General features: G+C 46.6%; 1 protein-coding gene across 2 annotated transcripts in view; it reads left to right on the forward strand.

The window, feature by feature from the left end:
- iqgap3 (IQ motif containing GTPase activating protein 3) overlaps window positions 1-22403 on the forward strand; it is a 107070-nt gene that overhangs the window by 29778 nt on the left and 54889 nt on the right. For both annotated transcript variants that reach the window (XM_072548905.1, XM_072548906.1), the window contains 8 exons: window positions 1076-1239; window positions 1862-2022; window positions 7145-7269; window positions 11030-11193; window positions 11315-11405; window positions 14181-14348; window positions 17423-17565; window positions 18418-18588. In XM_072548905.1, the coding sequence (XP_072405006.1) occupies window positions 1076-1239; window positions 1862-2022; window positions 7145-7269; window positions 11030-11193; window positions 11315-11405; window positions 14181-14348; window positions 17423-17565; window positions 18418-18588 (1187 nt within the window). The remainder of the gene's footprint in view (window positions 1-1075; window positions 1240-1861; window positions 2023-7144; window positions 7270-11029; window positions 11194-11314; window positions 11406-14180; window positions 14349-17422; window positions 17566-18417; window positions 18589-22403) is intronic.

Below are 22403 nucleotides of genomic sequence, written 5' to 3' on the forward strand. Positions count from 1 at the left end.
CAAATGACTCGTAGATTTGATCCCGAAATGTTACTTGCTGAAAGGAATCTATCTAATTTGCACTTGAATCAATACTAACTGCTTCCACCAGTTCCCTCGGGAGCCTGTTTCATTGATTTCCGTTTCAATTGCCCGGTATTGTTTCTGTGGGTCAGTTTTTGCAATTCCTCCTCTGTTTAAGCACAGGCCAATTCCCCAGGTTCTACTGTGCTGGGCAAAGAAGGACAGGACTTTCATTTATTTGGTCCCTTCCCCATTCTTGAGGTGCCTCAGTGCACTCCTACAGATGATTAGATACTTTTGGAGTGTTGTTATTGTTGGAACATGGAAAACGCGGTGACCAGTTTGGACATAGCTGGCTCCTGCGATCAGAAATGGGATGATGATCAGGTAATCTGTCTTTAGGAGGCATTGAGAGATGAGGAGATTGGTCAGCAGGAGGACTGCTCTGCTTCTCTTCCAGCAATGGCTGTAGGGTTTGTTACCATACCAGAGGGGCCAGGTGGCACCTCTGTCTTAACATCTCATTAGATTGAGTGCACTTTGACTGCAGTGTGCTGGCATCTGCTGTTCTTAGTGCCATGCTTAAAAGCTCAGGATTCTCTAAGACAGAAGAGCATCTTCTTGCCCAGTATGAAACTGGAGGATTCTATTTGGAAGAAATTCTTATACGGCTTGTGGGTGAGAACAGCTGAGCCACAGAGCAGGGAAATCTTTCTTTTTAAGAAACCTGCTCTGTGTTGATCAGTGTGAACTTGACTGCTGCCAGGGCAGGAGTGCTGCTCTGTGGCTCAGTATCCCCTGCATGGTAGAATGAAGTAAAGCTCAGGATTCTTCCTCCTCCTGCTCTTTGCCACCTGAGTGTTTAATCTAAGGGTGGCTCCCTCTCGGGTAGACCAAACTTGCACCCCCCCCCCCAACCGGTGATTGGAGCTGTTGCCACAAAGAATAGAAATCCCTCTCCTGTTTCTTTCGCATTTTTTGTCCCTGACTTTATACGTGGCTGAGACCTATTTACAGCTTGTTCTCCACCACCCTGATTGATGGTCGAACTGTATAACCTGTCTGTGCGCAGTGATGCAGGTTGTGTCACGGATCAACGTGGCCGTGCGTAGGGGAGTCCCTGACGAGACGCTGAAGGAACTGATGAATTCAAGCGCCAAACTCCCAGATGTCTACCTCTTTGCGGCTGGGCTTTACCAGAGGGAGCTGGCTGCCCTGCAGCAGCAGAAACCACAGGTGAGTGATCGGTCTCAAAGTCACTGCCTCCCAGTTGTCACCAAAACTGATTTAAGAGACATCAGTGAGTGCCCGGTGCCTGCTTCCCGTTCTTAAAAATTATTTTCAATGTTTCACTCCTTCCAGCACTCTTTCTCAGGAGAACAAAAACAAGATGTTCAGTACTAAGCCTTTGCAAGTTGCTGGTTCAGCCTCAGCCTGAAGATAGTGTCCATTCTGGATAAGAGAGGATATTGAAGCCCTCTGAGAGGGTGCGGAGGGAGACTTACCTGAAGACCAGTGATAAGAGACTTCAGATTGTATGGGGAGAAGCTGGAATTGTCCTCAGAACAGAGAAGGTTAAGGGAGGGAGATTTCGTGAAGGAGTTATGACTGTACGCAATCAGACTCTCCATATGTACCCTGTGAATTATGGTGATCTCGACCATGCTGCCTGAAAGGTTGATTGAAATAGATTCAATAGTAACTTTCAAAAGAAAGACGTTTTCGAGCCTTTTTGAGAGACAGAAGAAGTGAGGTGAATTGGGTTGCTCATTGAAAGGGCTGGTACAGGCACAATGGGCCGAGTGGCCCCCGTTGAGGGCCGGGTTTTGTGACTAATATTCCTGTTTCCTTTGTTCAGGGTGAGCTGACCCAAGAGGAGCTGTATATTGCTGTGGAGATGCTCTCGGCTGTGGCACTGATCAATCGTGCCCTGGAAGCTGGGGATTTCAATGCATTCTGGAGGCACCTGATCAGTGCGGCCACAGGCCTGACCGACGTACAGGATTGCTGTGCCCAGCGGTAAGCCAAGCACCTGCCCGCTGCATGGCATGTAACCCAGGAACCATTGCATCCAAAGACTGACCAGCCAGATCACCTTTGTAGACCAGGGAAGGCTTGTAGGATTCTTGATAGCTGATCTTAAAAGAAGACAGAGGGTAGGCATAGCTTAGATGTTTCTATTTGTGTGAGGACCACAAAATCTACGGGACTATCCTATATATGATCACCACTAAATAATTCAATCAGGAATTCAGGAAGAACATGTTTACTGAGTGAGCGGGGAGACTGTGAAACTGGCTTCCAGTTGTTGAGGTACATAACGGGGATGGGGGAAGCTAGATAGACATGCAAAGGAGAACGAATAGGGTGATGGTAGAGTGAAAAGAATGATTGGAGGAGACTCAAATGGAAAAGAAACATTGGGATAGCAGATGGGCTGAATGACCTGTGCGGCTGTTTGATTGCAATGAGCATTATTGCACATCAATCCTTGGTTGTTTTCTTGATGGGGTACATGCCAATCTCTGATAGTTAGTCGCCGAGGTGTGTGACTCTCGTTGTCATGCTATTTGAATGCAGTCTCACTGACTTTCTGACAGAGGTCAGTGTGCTGTGAAGGGTAGGAATTTGGCTTCAAGTGTAGAGCCTCCTCAGAGATGCTGAGGTGTATCATTGTTTGCATGCTGTCAACTTGTCATTTGGTAATGGACGATGGGGAAGGGTAGGTGGCCAGCAAGTTAGAGTCATAGAGATCGACAGCATGGAAACAGACCCTTCGGTCTAACCGGTCCATGCCGACCAGATATCCCAACCCAATCTAGTCCCACCTGCCAGCACCCGGCCCATATCCCTCCAAACTCTTCCTATTTATATACCCATCCAAATGCCTTTTAAATGTTGCAATTGTACCAGCCTCCACCACATCCTCTGGCAGCTCATTCCATACACATATCACCCTCTGCATGAAAAAGCTGCCCCTTCGGTCTCTTTTATATCTTTCCCCTCTCGCCCTAAACCTATGCCTCTAGTTTTGGACTCCCTGACCCCAGGGAAAAAAACTTTGCCCATTTATCCTATCCATGGCCCATATAATTTTGTAAACCTCTATAAGGTCACCCCTCAGCCTCTGACGCTCCAGGGAAAACAGTTCCAGCCTGTTCAGCCTCTCCCTGTAGTTCAGATCCTCCAACCTTGACAACATCCTTGTAAATCTTTTCTGAATCCTTTCAAGTTTCACAATACTTTTCTGATAAGAAGGAGACCAGAATTGTACACAATATTCCAACAGTGGCCTCACCAATGTCCTGTACAGCCGCAACATGACCTCCCATCTCCTGTACTCAATACTCTGACCAATAAAGGAAAGCATACCAAACGCCGCCTTCACTATCCTATCAACCTGCGACTTCACTTTCAAGGAGCTATGAACCTGCATTCCAAGGTCTCCTTGTTCAGCAACACTCCTTAAGACCTTACCATTAAGTGTATAATCCTGCTAAGATTTACTTTCCCAAAATGCAGCACCTCACATTTATCTGAATTAAACTCCATCTGCCACTTCTCAGCCCATTGGCCCATCTGGTCCAGATCCTGTTGTAATCTGAGGTAACCCCCTTTGCTGTCCACTACACCTCCAATTTTGGTGTCATCTGCAAACTTACTAACTGTACCTCTTGTGCTCGCATCCAAATCATTTATGTAAATGACAAAAAGTAGAGGGCCCAGCACCGATCCTTGTGGCCCTCCCCTGGTCACAGGCCTCCAGTCTGAAAAACAGCCCTCCACCACCACCCTCTGTCTTCTCCCTTTGAGCCAGTTCTGTATCCAAATGGCTGGTTCTCCCTGTATTCCATGAGATCTAACCTTGCTAATCAGTCTCCCATGGGGAACCTTGTCGAACGCCTTACTGAAGTCCATATAGATCACATCTACTGCTCTACCCTCATCAATCCTCTTTGTTACTTCATCAAAAAACTCAATCAAGTTTGTGAGACATGATTTCCCTCGCATAAAGCCGTGTTGAGTATCCCGAATCAGTCCTTGCCTTTCCAAATACATGTACATCCTGTCCCTCAGGATTCCCTCCAACAACTTGCCCACCACCGAGGTCAGGCTCACTGGTCTACAGTTCCCTGACTTGTCTTTACTGCCCTTATTAAACAGTGGCACCACGTTTACCAACGTCCAGTCTTCCAGCACCTCACCTGTGACTATCGATGATACAAATATCTCAGCAAGAGGCCCAGCAATCACTTCTCTAACTTCCCACAGAGTTCTCTGGTACACCTGATCAGATCCTGGGGATTTATCCACTTTTACCCATTTCAAGACATCCAGCACTTCCTCCTCTGTAATCTGGACATTTTGCAAGATGTCACCATCTATTTCTCTACAATCTACATCTTCCATATCCTTTTCCACAGTAAATACTGATGCAAAATATTCATTTAGTATCTCTCCCATTTTCTGTGGCTCCACAAAAAGGCTGCCTTGCTGATCTTTGAGGGGCCCTATTCTCTCCCTAGTTACCCTTTTGTCCTTAATATATTTGTAAAACCCCTTAGAATTAAGGAGAATCCAATTTGCCAAAGCTATCTCACGTCCCCGTTTTGCCCTCCTGATTTCCCTATTAAGTATACTCCTACTTCCTTTATACTCTTCTAAGGATTCACTCGATCTGTCCTGTCTATACCTGACATATGCTTCCTTTGTTTTTAACCAATTTCTTTAGTCATCCAGCATTCCCTATACCTACCAGCCTTCCCTTTCTCCCTGACAGGAATATACTTTCTCTGGATTCTTGTTATCTCATTTCTGAAGGCTTCCCATTTTCCAGCCGTCCCTTTACCTGCGAACATCTGCCTCCAATCAGCTTTTGAAAGTTCTTGCCTAATACCGTCAAAATTGGCCTTTCTCCAATTTAGAACTTCAACTTTTAGATCTGGTCTACCCTTTTCCATCACGATTTTAAAACTAATAGAATTATGGTTGCTGGCCCCAAAGTGCTCCCCCACTGACACCTCAGTCACCTGCCCTGCCTTATTTCCCAAGAGTAGGTCAAGTTTTGCACCTTCTCTAGTAGGTACATCCACATACTGAATCAGAAAATTGTCTTGTACGCACTTAACAAATTCCTCTCCATCTAAACCTTTAACACTATGGCAGTCCCAGTCGATGTCTGGAAAGTTAAAATCCCCTACCATAACCACACTAATATTCTTACAGATAGCTGAGATCTCCTTACAAGTTTGTTTCTCAATTTCTCTCTGACTATTAGGACTGTCTATAATACAATGCCAATAAGGTTATCATCCCTTTCTTATTTCTCAGTTCCACCCAAATAACTTCCCTGGATGTATTTCCAGGAATATCCTCCCTCAGCGCAGCTGTAATGCTATCCCTTATCAAAAATGCCACTCCCCTCCTCTCTTGCCTCCCTTTCTATCCTTTCCTGTAGCATTTGTATCCTGGAACATTAAGCTGCCAGTCCTGTCCATCCCTGAGCCCTGTTTCTGTAATTGTTATGATATCCCAGTCCCATGTTCCTAACCATGCCCTGAGTTCATCTGCCTTCCCTGTTAGGCCCCTTGCATTGAAATAAATGCAGTTTAATTTATTTGTCCTATCTTGTCCCTGCCTGCCCTGACTGTTTGTTTGACTCACTTCTGTTCTCAGCTGTACCCGTCTCAGATTGATCTCTTTCCTCACTATCTCCCTGGGTGACCCCCCCTCTTTCTTCCCCCCCCCCCCCCCCCCCCCCCCCCCCCACCTTACTAGTTTAAATCCTCCCGAGCAGTTTGAGCAAATTTCCCTGCCAGTATATTAGTCCCCTTCCAATTTAGGTGCAATCCATCCTTCTTATACAGGTCACTTCTTCCCCAAATGAGATTCCAATGATCCAAAAATGTGAATCCTTCTCCCACACACCAGCTCCTCAGCCATGTATTCATCTGCTCCATCCTCCTATTCCTGCCCTCACTAGCTCATAGCACTGGGAGTAATCCAGATATTACTACTCTTGAGGACCTCCTTTTTAAATTTTTGCCTAACTCTCTGTAATCTCCCTTCAGAATCTCAACCTTTCCCCTTCCAATATCGTTGATTCCAATGTGGACAATGACCTCCTGCTGGCCCCTCTTCCCCTGTGAGAACATTCTGCACCCTCTCTGAGACATCCTCGAACCTGGCACCAGGGAAACAACACACCATTCTGCTTTTTCTCTGCTGGTCACAGAAACGTCTGTCTGTACCTCCGACTAGAGAATCCCCGAACACAATTGATCTCTTGGAAGCCGACGTACCCCTCGTTGCACTAGAGCCAGTCTCAATACCAGAAACTTGGTTGTTCGTGCTACGTTCCCCTGAGAATCCATCACCCCTCTATTTTCCAAAACAGCATACCTGTTTGAAATGGGTATATCCACAAAAGACTCCTGCCCTAGGTGCCGACCTCTCTCACCCTTCCTGGAGTTAACCCATCTATGTGACTGTATCTGAGACTTTTCCCCCCTTCCTATAACTGCTGTTCATCACATACGGTTGCTGTTGCAAATTCCTAATCGCTTCTAACTGTTTCTCCAACCGATCCATTCGATCTGATAAGATTCGCATCCAACAGCATTTATGGCAGATATAATCCGCAGTAACCCTTAAACTCTCTTTAAACTCCCACATCTGACAAGAAGTACATATCACTGCAAAGGCCATTTTTGCTCCTTCACAATCTACAGACCCAGAAAATAACACTGTCTTATTCCTCTACAAACTGCCCCAGGTTAAATTAATAGCTATGGCTTATATTTTAAGTTTAATCAAGAGACTTATCTCCAAAAACATAAAATCAAGAAAGAATCCACAATACGCATTACTGCAGCCTTTCTCTTTGACAGACTGAAAACAACAACTAACTTTTCTGATTCTGTGCTGTGAACTTCGCCCAACAGTTCCCCCAAGATTAGTTGTGAATTTCACTGTTTTTTAATTTTCCCAGATGCACTCCGATTCTGGATATTGTGACTGTTTGGGGAGGTGAGGGAACAAGCATGGTGTACCTTTGTGCAGGGTGTCCTTGTCCCGAGTAGGTTCCCTGGATGCGGGCTCATTTTGGATTTGTGATGTTTCAGTGGTGTCTCGTTGACAGGTACTTTGCTGAACTGACTCTGCTCAAGCAACAGGCCCAGAGAAATGGGGTGGCGATGCTGTCCTGGAACGACCTGCAAATGTGTGTGCATGATGTGAACTTAGCTGTGGAAAAGGAGAACGACAGTGAGTACGGACTTCCGTCTTCTGTGCCTTGCCAGCGTGGGACACAGTTTGGTTTCTGATAAATGCACTTGGAGAATCGGAGGGGAGAATTAACCTTGAGTGCTTCCCTGGACCCTTCTGAAGGTTTACTTCAAAATATGTAATGCAATGGCACAGAAATAGGTTATGCACTCCAAGGGACCTATATTCGTTCTCTGCTCCAACTGAGCCTCTACCCTTTGCTTTGTAAAATCAAGTGAATTAGGAGCATGAATAGACCATTCAGCCATTGAGCAGGTTCTGCCATTTGGTAAGATTGTGGCTGATCTGTTTTTGTTTTTTGACCTTGTCTTCCCTTTCCTGTCCACAGCCACCAGCCGCCCAATAATCTTTCTTTACTCCTTTTGTTGGACAAAAATAACTCCACAGTGAATATGTTGTGTCTCTCAGTCTCCACTGTCCTCTTGGGAAGAACAATCTGAACACTAACATGACCTCCCTGTCAGCATAACCTCTATTCCTCATGAGGTTGCCTCGCGTCCTCTTGAAATAGTGCTCCTTTCTGTTATGTTTGTTCACGTGATGTCGGAGTGGCTGGGTGTCCATCCCTAAAAGCCCTTGAATGGGTGGTCATAGAGTCATAGATGTACAGCACGGAAACACCCTTTGTTCCAACCGGTCCATGCCGACCAGATATCCCAACCCAATCTAGTCCCACCTGCCAGCACCCGGCCCATGTCCCTCCAAACCCTTCTTATTCATATACCCATCCAAATGCCTTTTAAATGTTGCAATTATACCAGCCTCCAGCACTTCCTCTAGCAGCTCATTCAGTACACACACCACCGACTGCATGGAAAAAGTTGCCCCTTAGGTCTCTTTTATATCTTTCCCCTCTCACCCTAAACCTATGCCCCTCTAGTTCTGGACTCCCCCACCCCAGGGAAAAGACTTTGTCTATTCACCCTATCCATGATTTTGTAAACCTGTATAAGGTCACCCCTCAGCCTCCGACGCTCCACACAAAACAGTCCTAGCCTATTCAGCCTCGTTGAGCTTCTGCGTTGAACCTTGGGTGTTCCTGTGTCAGAGTGCAGTGAAAGGAGGGAGTGCAGAATTTTGACCCAGTGATGCTGCAGGGATGTCTAATATATATTTCTGAGTCTGGAGTGCGTGCATCTCTGAGGACCTTGCAGGGGGTGTTCCCAAATGCAAGCTGACTTTGTCCACTCCTCACGTGGCTGCCCCAGAGCTTGCAACTGCACGTGGTCCGCTGGTGACCTTATTTGGTCCGCAAGCTCCAGTCTGGGAAACCCTGCCTCAACCCATTTTTTTGCGAATGCCCTCTACGGACGATTTTGATATTCCCGCGATCAAGAGCATGTTAGCCCTGTTACCTTTGAAAGACAAAACATTGCAGATTCTGGCAATCTGCAACAAAAGCACAGAACACTGGAGAAACTCCACAGGTCTGGAAACATCTGTGGAGAGAGAAGCCATTAATGTTTTGAGTCTAGGGTGACTCCTCTTCAAAACTGAAATCTGATCGTTTGAAAGTCCTCCCATAAGATGTAGGAGCAAAATTAGGCCATTTGGCCAATTGTGTCTGCTCCACCATTCAACCATGGCTGATATATTTCTTTAATCCCATTCTCCTGCCTTCTCCTCGTAACCCTTGATCCCCTTACTAATCAAGACTCTGTCTTCAATACATTCATTGATTTGGCCTCCACAGCCTTTTGCAGCATTGAGTTTCACAGATTCATCAGTCTCTAGCCAAAGAAATTCCTCCTCATCTCAGTCCTTTCACTGAGGCCATGCCCTTGGGTCTTTCCCACTCTGGAAACATCTTCTCCACATCCACTCTCTCCAGGCCTTTCAGTACTCGATAAGTTTCAGTCAGATCTCCTCTCATCCTTCTAATCTCTATTGAGTACAGACCCAGAATCCTCAACCTCTTAGGACAAGCCCTTCAACCCCAGCATTATTCTTGAAAGCCACCTCTCGACTTCCTCTGACTCCAGCATATCCTTCCTTAGGTACAAGGCCCAAAACTGCTCGCAATATTTCAAGTGTAGTCTGATCAGCACCTTCTTCAACCTCAGCAGTACACCCCTACTCTTGTTTTCTAGCCCTCTTTAAATCAGTGCTAACTTTGCATTTGCCTTCCTAACTGCCAACTGACCTTTCACATTAACCTTGAGAATCCTGAACTAGCACTCCCAAGTTTGCTTGTGCTTCAATTTCCAAAATGTTTCCCTGTTTAGAAAACCGTTCACCTTTTATTCTTCCTCACAAAATGTATAATCTCACATTTTACCATGTTGTATTCTATCTGCCACTTCTTTACTCACTCTGTCTCTCCAAATCCTTCTGCTGCCTCCTCAAGACTACCTGCTCCTTCCTCCCTCATCTGTAGACTTAGCAACAATGCCCTCAGTTCCTTCATACAGATTGTTAATGTATAACCTGAACAGTTGTGAACCCAACACTGATTCCACTAGTCACCAGCTGCCATCCTGAAGAAGACCCGTTTATCCCCACTCTCTGCCTTCTGCCAGTCAACCAATCCTGTCTCCACACCACTACCTTGCCCCTGATGCATGACCTCTTATCCTATTGAGCAACCTCTTGTACAGCACCTTGTGAAAGGCCTTCTGGAAATCCAAATAAATTATGTCCACTGACTCTCCTTTGTCTAACTTACTCATTACTTCCTCCATACAATTCGAACAGATTCGCCAGGCATGACCTCCCCTGGTGAAGCTGTGCTGGCTCTGCTCTATTTTACAGTACGCTATAAATACTCTGCAATCTCCTCCTCAATGAGCTCTAAACTCTTCCCAAAGACTGAGTTCAGGCTAACCGATTCCAACTTCTGCTTCCCTCCCTTCTTATGAATTAAGCCATTTCCCAGTCCTCTGGGACCCTCCCCTGATTCCAGTGATTCCTGAAAGATCACCACCAATGCCTCCACAACCTCCACAATGCTCTATCCTCTTCTGGGTGAGTATCCACCTTTTGGACCTTTCAGCTTCTCTAGCACCTTTTTGCTTAGTGATGGCCACTACACTCCCCTCCGCCCCTGACTCTCTTGAAGTTGTGGTGTGCTGCTGGTGTCTTCCACCCTGAATTCTAGTGCAAAGTATCTTATCATTTCCTTTGCCATTTCTTTGCTCCCTATTACTACTACTCATTTTCCAGTGGACCAATGTCCACTCTTGCCTCTCTACCTTTTATCTATCTTAAAAAAAACTCTTTTATATTACTAGCTAGATTAACCTTACTTATCAACTTCTCAACCTTCATTGCTTTTTTTTAAAGTTGTCATCTGCTGGTTTTTAAAGGCTTCCCAATAATCTTCGTCATATTGTATGCTTTTTCTTTTGCTTTTATGCTGTCCTTGACTTTCAGTTGCCTCATTGTCTCCTTAGTATGTTTTTTCGTCCTTGGGATGAATTGTGCCTCCTGAATTACACCCCCAGAAACTCCTGCCATTGCTGCTCCACTGTCTTCCCTGCTCGGCTCCCCTTCTAATTCACTCTGGTCAGCTCCTCCCTCATGTCTTTGTTGTTCTCTTTACTCAATTGTCATCTTGTTGCATCTGATTCCAGCTACTCCCTCCCAAACCTGCAGGGTGAATTCTACCTTTATTATAGCCACTGCCCCTAGGGGTTGTTTTTCACCTTGTGCTCCCTCATTAAGTTTGCTTCTCAGCATGTAACCATATCCACAATTGCCTGTTCTTAGGCTGCGTGAATTCCATCTGTGATTTCTGCAGAAATCATTGCGATTGGTTTGATAAATGAAGCACTGGACCGGAACGATCCCGAGAGGACCATAGCGGCGCTCCTAATGCCATCTGCCGGACTAGCCGACTTGGACTTCCCGGCTGCCAAGCGCTACCACGATGTGCTGGCCGCGGCAAAGCGGCAAAAGGCCAAGGTACGAGGCAGCCCCATTATAAATCCCGTTTACCGTCTCCTCTGGGATCGGTTGCCTGTGGAGGTTTTAACAACTCCTTTTTCAAAGAGGGGGAAAAAAACAATCCTTTTCGCATCCTCAGGACAGTCGGGACGAGACAGCAGTGCTCTGGATCGAGGAAGTTCAGGATGGGATTCACAAGGCCAACCAGGATGGGCAGGCTGCAAGGAAAAGTGAGTCATTCCGTTACGGGCCAGGTGGGGTTGGGGGTGTGTTGCGTCCTGTCGGTGTGTTCCAACAGTCATGTCTCAGCAACCTCGGACTCTAAAACAGTTGCGTGTATAACTCCTGACTGGACCAGGGGCTCTGTTTCCATGCTGTATAACTCCTGACTGGACCAGGGGCTCTGTTTCCATGCTGTATAACTCCTGACTGGACCAGGGGCTCTGTTTCCATGCTGTATAACTCCTGACTGGACCAGGGGCTCTGTTTCCATGCTGTATAACTCCTGACTGGACCAGGGGCTCTGTTTCCATGCTGTATAACTCCTGACTGGACCAGGGGCTCTGTTTCCATGCTGTATAACTCCTGACTGGACCAGGGGCTCTGTTTCCATGCTGTATAACTCCTGACTGGACCAGGGGCTCTGTTTCCATGCTGTATAACTCCTGACTGGACCAGGGGCTCTGTTTCCATGCTGTATAACTCCTGACTGGACCAGGGGCTCTGTTTCCATGCTGTATAACTCCTGACTGGACCAGGGGCTCTGTTTCCATGCTGTATAACTCCTGACTGGACCAGGGGCTCTGTTTCCATGCTGTATAACTCCTGACTGGACCAGGGGCTCTGTTTCCATGCTGTATAACTCCTGACTGGACCAGGGGCTCTGTTTCCATGCTGTATAACTCCTGACTGGACCAGGGGCTCTGTTTCCATGCTGTATAACTCCTGACTGGACCAGGGGCTCTGTTTCCATGCTGTATAACTCCTGACTGGACCAGGGGCTCTGTTTCCATGCTGTATAACTCCTGACTGGACCAGGGGCTCTGTTTCCATGCTGTATAACTCCTTACTGGACCAGGGGCTCTGTTTCCATGCTGTATAACTCCTGACTGGACCAGGGGCTCTGTTTCCATGCTGTATAACTCCTGACTGGACCAGGGGCTCTGTTTCCATGCTGTATAACTCCTGACTGGACCAGGGGGTCTGTTTCCATGCTGTATAACTCCTGACTGGACCAGGGGCTCTGTTTCCATGCTGTATAACTCCTGACTGGACCAGGGGCTCTGTTTCCATGCTGTATAACTCCTGACTGGACCAGGGGCTCTGTTTCCATGCTGTATAACTCCTGACTGGACCAGGGGCTCTGTTTCCATGCTGTATAACTCCTGACTGGACCAGGGGCTCTGTTTCCATGCTGTATAACTCCTGACTGGACCAGGGGGTCTGTTTCCATGCTGTATAACTCCTGACTGGACCAGAGGGTCTGTTTCCATGCTGTATAACTCCTGACTGGACCAGGGGCTCTGTTTCCATGCTGTATAACTCCTGACTGGACCAGGGGCTCTGTTTCCATGCTGTATAACTCCTGACTGGACCAGGGGCTCTGTTTCCATGCTGTATAACTCCTGACTGGACCAGGGGCTCTGTTTCCATGCTGTATAACTCCTGACTGGACCAGGGGCTCTGTTTCCATGCTGTATAACTCCTGACTGGACCAGGGGCTCTGTTTCCATGCTGTATAACTCCTGACTGGACCAGGGGCTCTGTTTCCATGCTGTATAACTCCTGACTGGACCAGGGGCTCTGTTTCCATGCTGTATAACTCCTGACTGGACCAGGGGCTCTGTTTCCATGCTGTATAACTCCTGACTGGACCAGGGGCTCTGTTTCCATGCTGTATAACTCCTGACTGGACCAGGGGCTCTGTTTCCATGCTGTATAACTCCTGACTGGACCAGGGGCTCTGTTTCCATGCTGTATAACTCCTGACTGGACCAGGGGCTCTGTTTCCATGCTGTATAACTCCTGACTGGACCAGGGGGTCTGTTTCCATGCTGTATAACTCCTGACTGGACCAGGGGCTCTGTTTCCATGCTGTATAACTCCTGACTGGACCAGGGGCTCTGTTTCCATGCTGTATAACTCCTGACTGGACCAGGGGCTCTGTTTCCATGCTGTATAACTCCTGACTGGACCAGGGGCTCTGTTTCCATGCTGTATAACTCCTGACTGGACCAGGGGCTCTGTTTCCATGCTGTATAACTCCTGACTGGACCAGGGGCTCTGTTTCCATGCTGTATAACTCCTGACTGGACCAGGGGCTCTGTTTCCATGCTGTATAACTCCTGACTGGACCAGGGGGTCTGTTTCCATGCTGTATAACTCCTGACTGGACCAGGGGCTCTGTTTCCATGCTGTATAACTCTGTCCAGGCCTCCACACTGTTGGAGGTGCTGTCTTTCAGGTGAGATGCTGAATCAAGGCCCTGTCTGCCCTTCCAAAAACATCTCCGAATTCTCTTAGGCCCTCTGGAAGAGGAGCATCTCTTGAATGATCTGGGCCAATACTTGTCCACAATAGCTGATACAGATTAGCTGGTGGTTATCACATTGCAGGTGCAAGATTTTCTGTTTTCTGTGTTACAACAGTGAATGCACCTCCATAATCATTGGCTTTTGAAGTACTTTGCAACATATGCGTTTAAAAAGACAGAATGCGAACGCCAGTCTTGTTTCATTGTGGTATTCCCAGTGAATATGCAGTTGTACGCTGTGGCATGGAGGGATCAATGTATCTCCCAGCGTGGTGCTAAACTACTCCATAGGTGGAGAGTGAGAGAGGACGGGCTAGGTAGGATGGGGAGAGAGAAAGAGGAAGACAGTAGCTCGAGAGAGAGAGAGAGAGAGAGAGAGACACACACCTATTAATTTAGTTGTAGTTTCAAGTGCCTTCTAACTTCACACATAGTTATATGTGTTGTTGGTTTCTCTTTGCTTTGTTTTCAGTGTCGCTGGGGATAGCAGCCATCAATCAGGCAATCAAGGAGGGTGTTGCATCCCAAACACTGCGGGTTCTGCGTTCCCCAAGTGTGGCTCTATGCAGTGTCGTTCCAGAATGTGCCTCCACCTACCAATCTGAGTTGGCCACGTTGATGCAAATTAAAATGGAGATGGGTAAGCCTTTGCCTCCGAGGGATAGAGATGCTGCTCATTATGCTTTAAGACATAGTATGTCTCTGTCCCCTCAGGTTTGTAGTCACTTGTCCTCGACAATGAACAGCACTGTAAAATGCAGTGAAAAGCTTCAACTGTCGCCACAATCCGGCACCACCTTGAGTAGCTTAAGAACAAAGAATTTTTAAAACGCTGAAAGTCCATCTTCGTCCCACCCTGAGCCCCTGCCATGTTGGACCCATCTATGTCAGAGTCACTCTTCCTGCACTATCTCCATCACTGGGCCCACCTCACTGACAGGCCACCGATGCTAGGTCCGGTGCTGGACTCCTTCTCGCCCTGCAACTGGGAGTTCCTGCTGCCAGTAACCAGGAGTCCCCAGCTCTGGGCCTACCACAACCAAGATGTGCTGCTGTTACCTCACTGATAAGCAGAAGTCCCTGCTCTTCTGGCCAAGGCTAGCTTTCTGGCTGCCCACCTCTGCAATAGACACCTTTTCTGCTGCCAACAGGAAGATGAAGAAAGGGGGAAAAAAAAAGACAAAGAGGGGAGGAAGCAGCTGGTGTGGAGCAGAAGGACCCAGGAACCTGAAGACTGTCTACCTTGCTGGCACCACCATTTTGGAACTGGACCAATTCACACCACTGCTCACATCATTGTACTTTCACTTACCACATTATATAGCATGTGGTAGACTGGCTTGCATGCCATCATGGTGTGACTCTGTAACATACAGGCTAGGAAAACCCCTTGTGAATAATCAACTGGAGCTCCTACTTCCAATCAACAAGCCCTACTGAGGGGTAGGTGTTTGGTGGAAATGGGATGAAGATCCAGCTATGTTGCCCCAAGTGTCAAAAAAAAAGTTATCAACCCCTACTCTCTCAACTCCTAAATAAGATTCTGTATGCACTTCCTAGAGGGCCAGGCAGCAACATGAGATGACCGGTCACTGGGGTTATTAGTGAAGATCAAATCTCTTTCTATATGAACTTGTGCTTTTCAAAAGGGTGGTCCAGAACAGAGGCTTGGTTGTTCTTGCATACGTTTGAAGGGATGCAAAATAAATTGATAAAAAGAAGCGGATAGAAGCTGTCATCTTTATTCAGAATGGAATTGAGTACAAAAGCAATGAAGTTGCACCAAACCTTTTGTAATTCTCTGGTTAGGCCCCAGCTGAAGTGTTACATCCAATTATTGGCACCCAAACTCTAGGAAGGTTGCCTGCGTCTCGGGCAGGAATTTGCCAGAAGTACTCTCTGGTTAATGAGAGACTTCAGTCATCCCTGCAGTAGAGAAGCTCCAGGTCTTCAAGGTTTCAGTCGAGATAGTCAGGAGAAACTATTTCCACTGGCAGGGAGGTCGGTCGGTCAGCAGAGGAGCGCAGATAGTAGAGATTTGGTGAAAGAGCTCTGGTGAGATGAGAATTTGCTCTTCATGTAATGTGTTGTTGTGGTCTGGTAAACACTACCTAAAAGAGCCGTCAAATCGGGCTCAATTTGCAAAGCTGCAGGAATCAAAAGAAGAAAGAAATGAGAACAGGAATGGGTCACACGGCCCATAGTGCTCGCTGCAATGTATAATCTGATCATCAGCCTGCACTCCACTTTCCAGACTGTTTCCCATTTCTTTTGAATCCCCACGTGGGATAAAAATCTGTCGATTCCACCCTTAAAGCCACGGAACATTCAAACACTATGGGGGAGAGAGAGAGTTCCCTCCTGACTGAAGAAGTTTCTCCTCATCTCAGTCCGAAATGGCCACCCATTTGTCCTGAGGTTGTGACCAGTTCACTCCACCATGTTCCCCAGTTGGCTAGACGTGGGGGAAGATGCACCCTCTGTGTTGATCCTGGCCAGTCCCCTTTGCCATCTTGGCTGCCTCAGTGAGATCACCACCTCCTAATTCCTTTAGATTCCAGAGGGTATCAACCTGATCGATTCAACCTCCTATCGTAGGATAGCCTCTCGAACTTGGGGCCCATCTCCTGAACCTTCTCTATACGGCCTCCAGCATGAGTATATCCCTCCTGAAATATGGAGAACAAAACTGCACGCACCACTTCAGGAGTGGGATCACCAAAACTTTATGCAAGGCTTCTTTATTTCTGTACTCTAGTTCCCTTTTAATAAAGGTCAAAGTTACCTGTTGCTTTTCTAATTGCTTGCTAAACCTGTATGCTGACTTTTTGTTTTTTGTGCAACTTTAACTCTTCATTCACGGGATGTGGTTATTATTGCTGGGGCCAGCATTAATTGACCTTGAGTAGGTGGTGGTGAGCTAACAACTTTAACTTGCTGCACTCAGTGCCATTTGGGAGGAAGTGCCAGCAGTTGGACCCAGTGAACTGAAGGAATGGGCTGATATATTTCCAAGTCTAGATGCTATGTGATTTGGAGGAAGTATCTGTTGCCCTTGTCCCCGGGGAGGTTGTGGTTGTGCATTTGGGAGGTGCTGCCTAGGAGTCTTAGTGAGTTTATGCAGTACATCTTGTAGATGGTATACACTGCTGTTACTGTACATTGGTGGTGGAAAGAGTGAATTTTGAATTTAGATGTGGTACCGATCCTGGATTGTGTAGATATTCCTGAATATTGTCGGAGCTGTACTCATCCAGGCAAATGGGGAGTATTACATCATCCTCGTGGCTTTGTGTCTTGCAAGCCTTTGTGGATAGGCTTTGGGAAGTCAGGATGTGAGTTACTTTCTACATGATTCTTAGCTTTTTAACCTGCTCTTGTAGCCATAGTATTCATATGATTGATTCAGTTCAGTTGTAGTAAATGATGGCCTCCCAGGATTTGATTTGAACCACTATCCCCAGACCCATAGTCTGGGCCTCTGGATTACTGGTCCACTGACACTAACTACCACCTAACTATTGTATCCCCTTTGAAAATCCTAAACAGGCATATCTTTTGAAAGTGCAGGCTGAGGAGAAGTGGGGTTAATTTGAGAGTTCTTTCAAAGAGCTGGCCTTAGCATGATGAGTCAAATGGCCTCCTCCTCCTGTAGTGTACAGTACTAATGTTGGATGAGAAAGGCAAGCCATTTTTGATTGTTCCATTCTTTAGGAGATAACCAGAGCAGTTGGGTGAAACACAAGCTGAAGGATGGGTCGCTGTACTATTTCAATTTGGCGACGCTCGAGGGGAGCTGGGAGAGACCCAGGGGATTTGTGCAGAGCTCCACACAGATCAGCAGGGAAGAGATCCAGGTATGGTTTCCCTGTCACTGTCCTGAGCCACACAGCAGCTTCAGAGGAACTGACCAATCGTGTAAGTGGACATTGCATGTTTAACCAGTGGGAACAAACTGCTCAATTATGGAGAAATGAGGGATCATCCACTTTGGATCCAGGCGAGACTAGAATTCTTTCCAAATGGCGAGAAGCTAGGAATGTGGCGGGGGTGGGGGGGGGGTGGTGTATAATCTGAAAAGCTTAATGGGATGTTATCGCTTACCTCGGGGACTGGACTAGAAATAGGAGGAAGTGATGTTCACTATTTGAGTTCAGTTCGCTTAGGATTAGCTGGGTTCAGTTTTCCTGTTTTCCACCCCTACTCCAAGCTCTCCAGCGAAGCTCAGGAAGGGCATATTGGCTTGTAAGGGGGTGCATTGCAGATTCACCAGCACAATCCTGGGCTGGAAGAGTTGCATGCTGAGGTGAGGTCCCACAAACTAGTCTTGCATTACCTTGAATGTAGCAGGCAAAGAGGAATGGGGTGGGGATGGGAGAAATGTTAAAATCCAAAGTTTGATCCAGATTGTTCATGAATGGTGTCAAAAAGCAGTTCCTCACACAAAGTGGAAATCTGGAACACTTCTATGTCTCTGTGTCTCACATTATCAAAATAGATGTACGCATCTTGCTTGGACAAGAGTTAAAATCAGCCAGGATATATTTCAAGGGTGGAATAAGGTCCGAGGGTGAATGGCCTACAGGTGCAGAAAGCTGTCTAGGGCTCTTGTTGGTCGTGCTACCAAGAGAAATTGAGTGGGTCAGGTATGTGGTAGACACTGCAGGCTCTGACAATTGCTACCTTTATTCCCCACCAACTGATTTTAGGCCACGGTAACTGGAGTGACAGCTGTTTACAATCGAGAGAGACTCTGGAAGGCTAACGAGAGAATGATCACAAGGCTTCAGGCCCACATGAAGGGTTATCTCATTCGGAAGGATCTGTGCGCTCGCAAAGACTTTCTCCAAAAACAACTGCCAGCCATCGTAACGGTCCAGGTAGAGTGCTTCTGACCTTTCTTCCCGTATAATCTAGGCCGACTCTCCAGTGTGGTACTGAAGAGATATCAGATTGTCAGGGATGCACCTCGCAGTTGATCCCGCCCATCCTTGTCTCCATGATAGTAAACATCCTGCTACATCCCTTGAATTCCTGACTGAAATTGCCTCCCTCCAGTCGATGCTATCTTTAAAAAAAAGAAATGACGTTCCTCTTGTTGCTGTGTGTGGAGTTCTGTTTGTTCATTCATGGTATGTCGGTGTTGATGGCTAGGCTAGCATTTATTACACATCCCTTCTCCCAGAGGGTAGTTAAGAGTCAACCATAATGCTGTGAGTTTGCTGGAGTTGCATGCAGATCAGAGTAGGTAAGGATATCCCAGGCCAATAAATGATATCAGTGAACCTGGTGGGTTTTTCTGACTTGGCTTCATGGCCATCATAAAACTCTTTCAATTCAGATTTGTGTTGAATTCAATTTCCACCATCTGCTGTGGTAGGGTTTGAACCTGGACCCCCAGAGCATTACCCGGAGCTCTGGATTAATTGTCAAGCAATAATACCATCATTACCTCCCCTTGATCTGCATAAATTGGCAACCACTTTTGCTTCCATAATCTGTCCCCGAGTAGCACAGTCTGTCCTAGTCATATAACGTTGTCTGAATGCAACACAGCCATTCTGTTAGAGTGTTTGGGGGAGTGGTGTGAACCTGAAATGGTTGTGGTTTTGGCCTTAGTGGTTCGCTGGGGTGATAATATTGACCTTTGTGTTCCTGGTTTGCCCGGGAAGACTCTTGCCATGATTACCCACTGATCCATAACATTCTGCCTGGAGATTGGGATCTGGCTAAGCTGCGACATCCTTGTGTTCGAGCAGTCTGTTGTCACCACCTGGGCTCGTGTGTTTAAAGAATGGAGTGCCAGTTGAGTTGCACTCCTAAGAACACAATTTCAGGAAAAAGTGGGGGTAATTTGGACAGGATGGGCAGAAAGAAAGAGACACACAAACGCACAAACACTCACTCAATACTCCAACACACTTGACAACTAATGACATACTTTCGAAGGATGGTCCATGACTTGGAGTGGTACATGCAGCTCGGATTCTCCAGTGTCTACTGCCCTTAGAGGTCACGGCTGTAATCATAGACTGTTCTAGTGTGAAAAAAGATCATTCAGCTTTTGTATTTGTGTTGATTCTTTGGAAGAGCTCTTCAATTGATTTTATTCTCGTACACTTTTTCCCACACCCTGCAATGTTTTTTGTTTTCCTCTTAAAGCGTTTGTCCAATTCTCTTTTGAACATCACTCTTTTACTTCTACTAAATTGTTGTAAAGATAACAAAGGCTATGGGCTGGTACCAGGAAAATGGTAGAAGATCAGCCAAAATCTGGGAAAGTGGCAAAGCATGGGGCTGAATGGTCTACTCTTCCTCTTGTTTCTGTGTCCCTGTTTGATTTAGCAACTGCAATTAACGTGTCAGCACAATTTTTAGCAAGTGTTCACTTAACAAACGCTGCTCTGAACTCGTCACTCTGTGAACCCTTTCCGTAGAGGAGGAACCTCCCAACAGTGCAGCACTTGCACCTTACAGCTACTGGAGGTCTAGGCATGGAATTTGTTGTGATGCCTTTGAAGTGGCACTCAAATCCACGTGTCCGAGGTAAGGTGAGCCATGCACCAAGTCACAGCTAGCTCCGAGGTAGATGAAGGTGGAGTTGATAGACTTTGGTTTGAATCCAGCACCAAGTGTTTTGCGTTCGCCAACTAATCCATTATACGTACCAGGGGTTATCACCAAATTGAATCTGTTCTACTCAGAGGTTACTTGATTGTTCAGTTTGATCTTCTGAAGACCTTAGTGATTTTCTTTGGCTTGCCTGTGATCAAATCCAGGAAGGCATTTTATTCCACACCCCATTTATTGTAAATCCTTTGCTACCTCTCTAAAGTCATGCTTTACCCCTTTCTTAATCCACTGCAGTTTGTGTATGAAGGTGTTACCAGATACTGTTAGGTAGGTACTTCTAGGATTTTTGACCCAAGACAGTGAAGCCATGGCCGATAATAGTTCCAAGTCATCACTGAGAGGCTTGGTAAAGTCCTACATGTGGTGAAGTTCTCCTGCATCTGCTGTCCTTGTCCCTCTGGTAGAAGATACGATTTTAGAAGAGGCTGTCAAAGGAGTGTAGATGAGTTACCACAGTGCGTTCTCCAAATGGTACACACTGCTGCTAGAGAGCATTGGTGATATTGGGAGTGAATGTTTAAGGTGGTAGATGGAACGGCAATCAATCGGGGCATGCCTTATTCTCCCAGTGTTGATTCTCTTGTTAGAGTTGGCCATCCAGGCACATGGAAAGAGTTCCGTCACACTCTTGACTCGTGCCTTGCAAGTGGTGTAGGAGTTTGGGGGCAGACATATGCTGTAGAAGTCCCAGCCTCCTTTAATAAGCTGCAGTTTTTAGGAGGTGGATCCAGTGGCGATATCTGGTCAAAGGTATCTCTCCCACTCTCCTCAGGTTATTGACAATGGAGCATTTGGAGACGCTATTACATCTCATGGGAGGTGGTTTTACACTCATTGTGGCATTGACTCTTGCCACTTAGCAATTCAACCCTGAATGTTGTCCAGGCTCTTGCTCTATGCAGATATGGACCATGAAGAATTACCAGTGGGACTGGGCACTGTCATTATCAGTGAACCTCCCCATTTTCCTCTATCCCCACTATGAACAATTGGGGCAGTTTTGTCCAAGGAGGTTGTGGAAGGATTTGATAGGGTCTTTTCTCTCTAAATGGATGGGAAAGAAAATAGTCTGAATCCCTGTATTCTGTCTATCTCGAATGGCTGAGAGGATGTAGGTATAGGATTAAATCCAAGCTATCTATATCAGAGGCCCGGAGACGTTGGTGGTGGAATTTAAATTCAATTAATAAATCTGGAATATGGGGCCATGAAATTAATTGATGTTTTTAGAAAAAAAAAGTGTTGAGTTCATTAACGGGAAAAGAGATCACTGTCCTTACGCTGTCTGACTGACCTGTGACTGATGCGTGACTCCACTGATCTCAGTAATATGGCTAACTCTTAGCTGGCCTCCATATGACCATAAGATATAGGAGCAGAATTGGGTCATTTGGCCCAGCTAGTCTTCTCATCTAATCAATCTTGGCTGATACGGTGCTGGAAAAGCACATCAGGTCAGGCAGCATCCGAGGGGCAGGAGAACTGAAACGTCGATCCTCCTCCTCGGATGCTGCCTGACCTGCTGTGCTTTTCCAGCACTACACACTCTCTCTACTTTGATCTCCAGCATCTGCAGTCCTCACTTAGTCTGCCTGATATGTTTCTCAACCCCATGACTCCTCCCCCATAGCCCTTTGATCCCTCCCTAATCAAGGACCTATCTATCTCTCCCTCAAGTACACTCGATGATGTGGCCTCCACAACCTTCTGTGGCAGTGAGTTCCACAGATTCGTCTGCCTCTGGTTGAAGAAATTCTTCCTCCTCCTCAAGTTCTCAAGAGTTGTCCCTTCGTTCTGCGGCTGTGCCCTCAGCTACTAGCCTATCCTACGAGAGGGAACATCATCTCTACATCCACTCTATGGCGAGCCAGTCAGTTCAAGACATTATTTGAGATGGGCAATGAATGCTGGTGTTGCCAGCAAAGCCCACATCCCATGAAAACATAAAGAAAGGATAAAGAAACAGGTTAGTTAGGTCCCTTTTTTAAAAAAAAGGGAATGGCATCAAGGAGGATAAGCACTAGTGTGGAGCAGATGGGTCAAATGACCTGATTTTTAAAAA

This window comes from Chiloscyllium punctatum, chromosome 28 (assembly GCF_047496795.1).
Source record: "Chiloscyllium punctatum isolate Juve2018m chromosome 28, sChiPun1.3, whole genome shotgun sequence".
Lineage (NCBI taxonomy): Eukaryota > Metazoa > Chordata > Chondrichthyes > Orectolobiformes > Hemiscylliidae > Chiloscyllium > Chiloscyllium punctatum.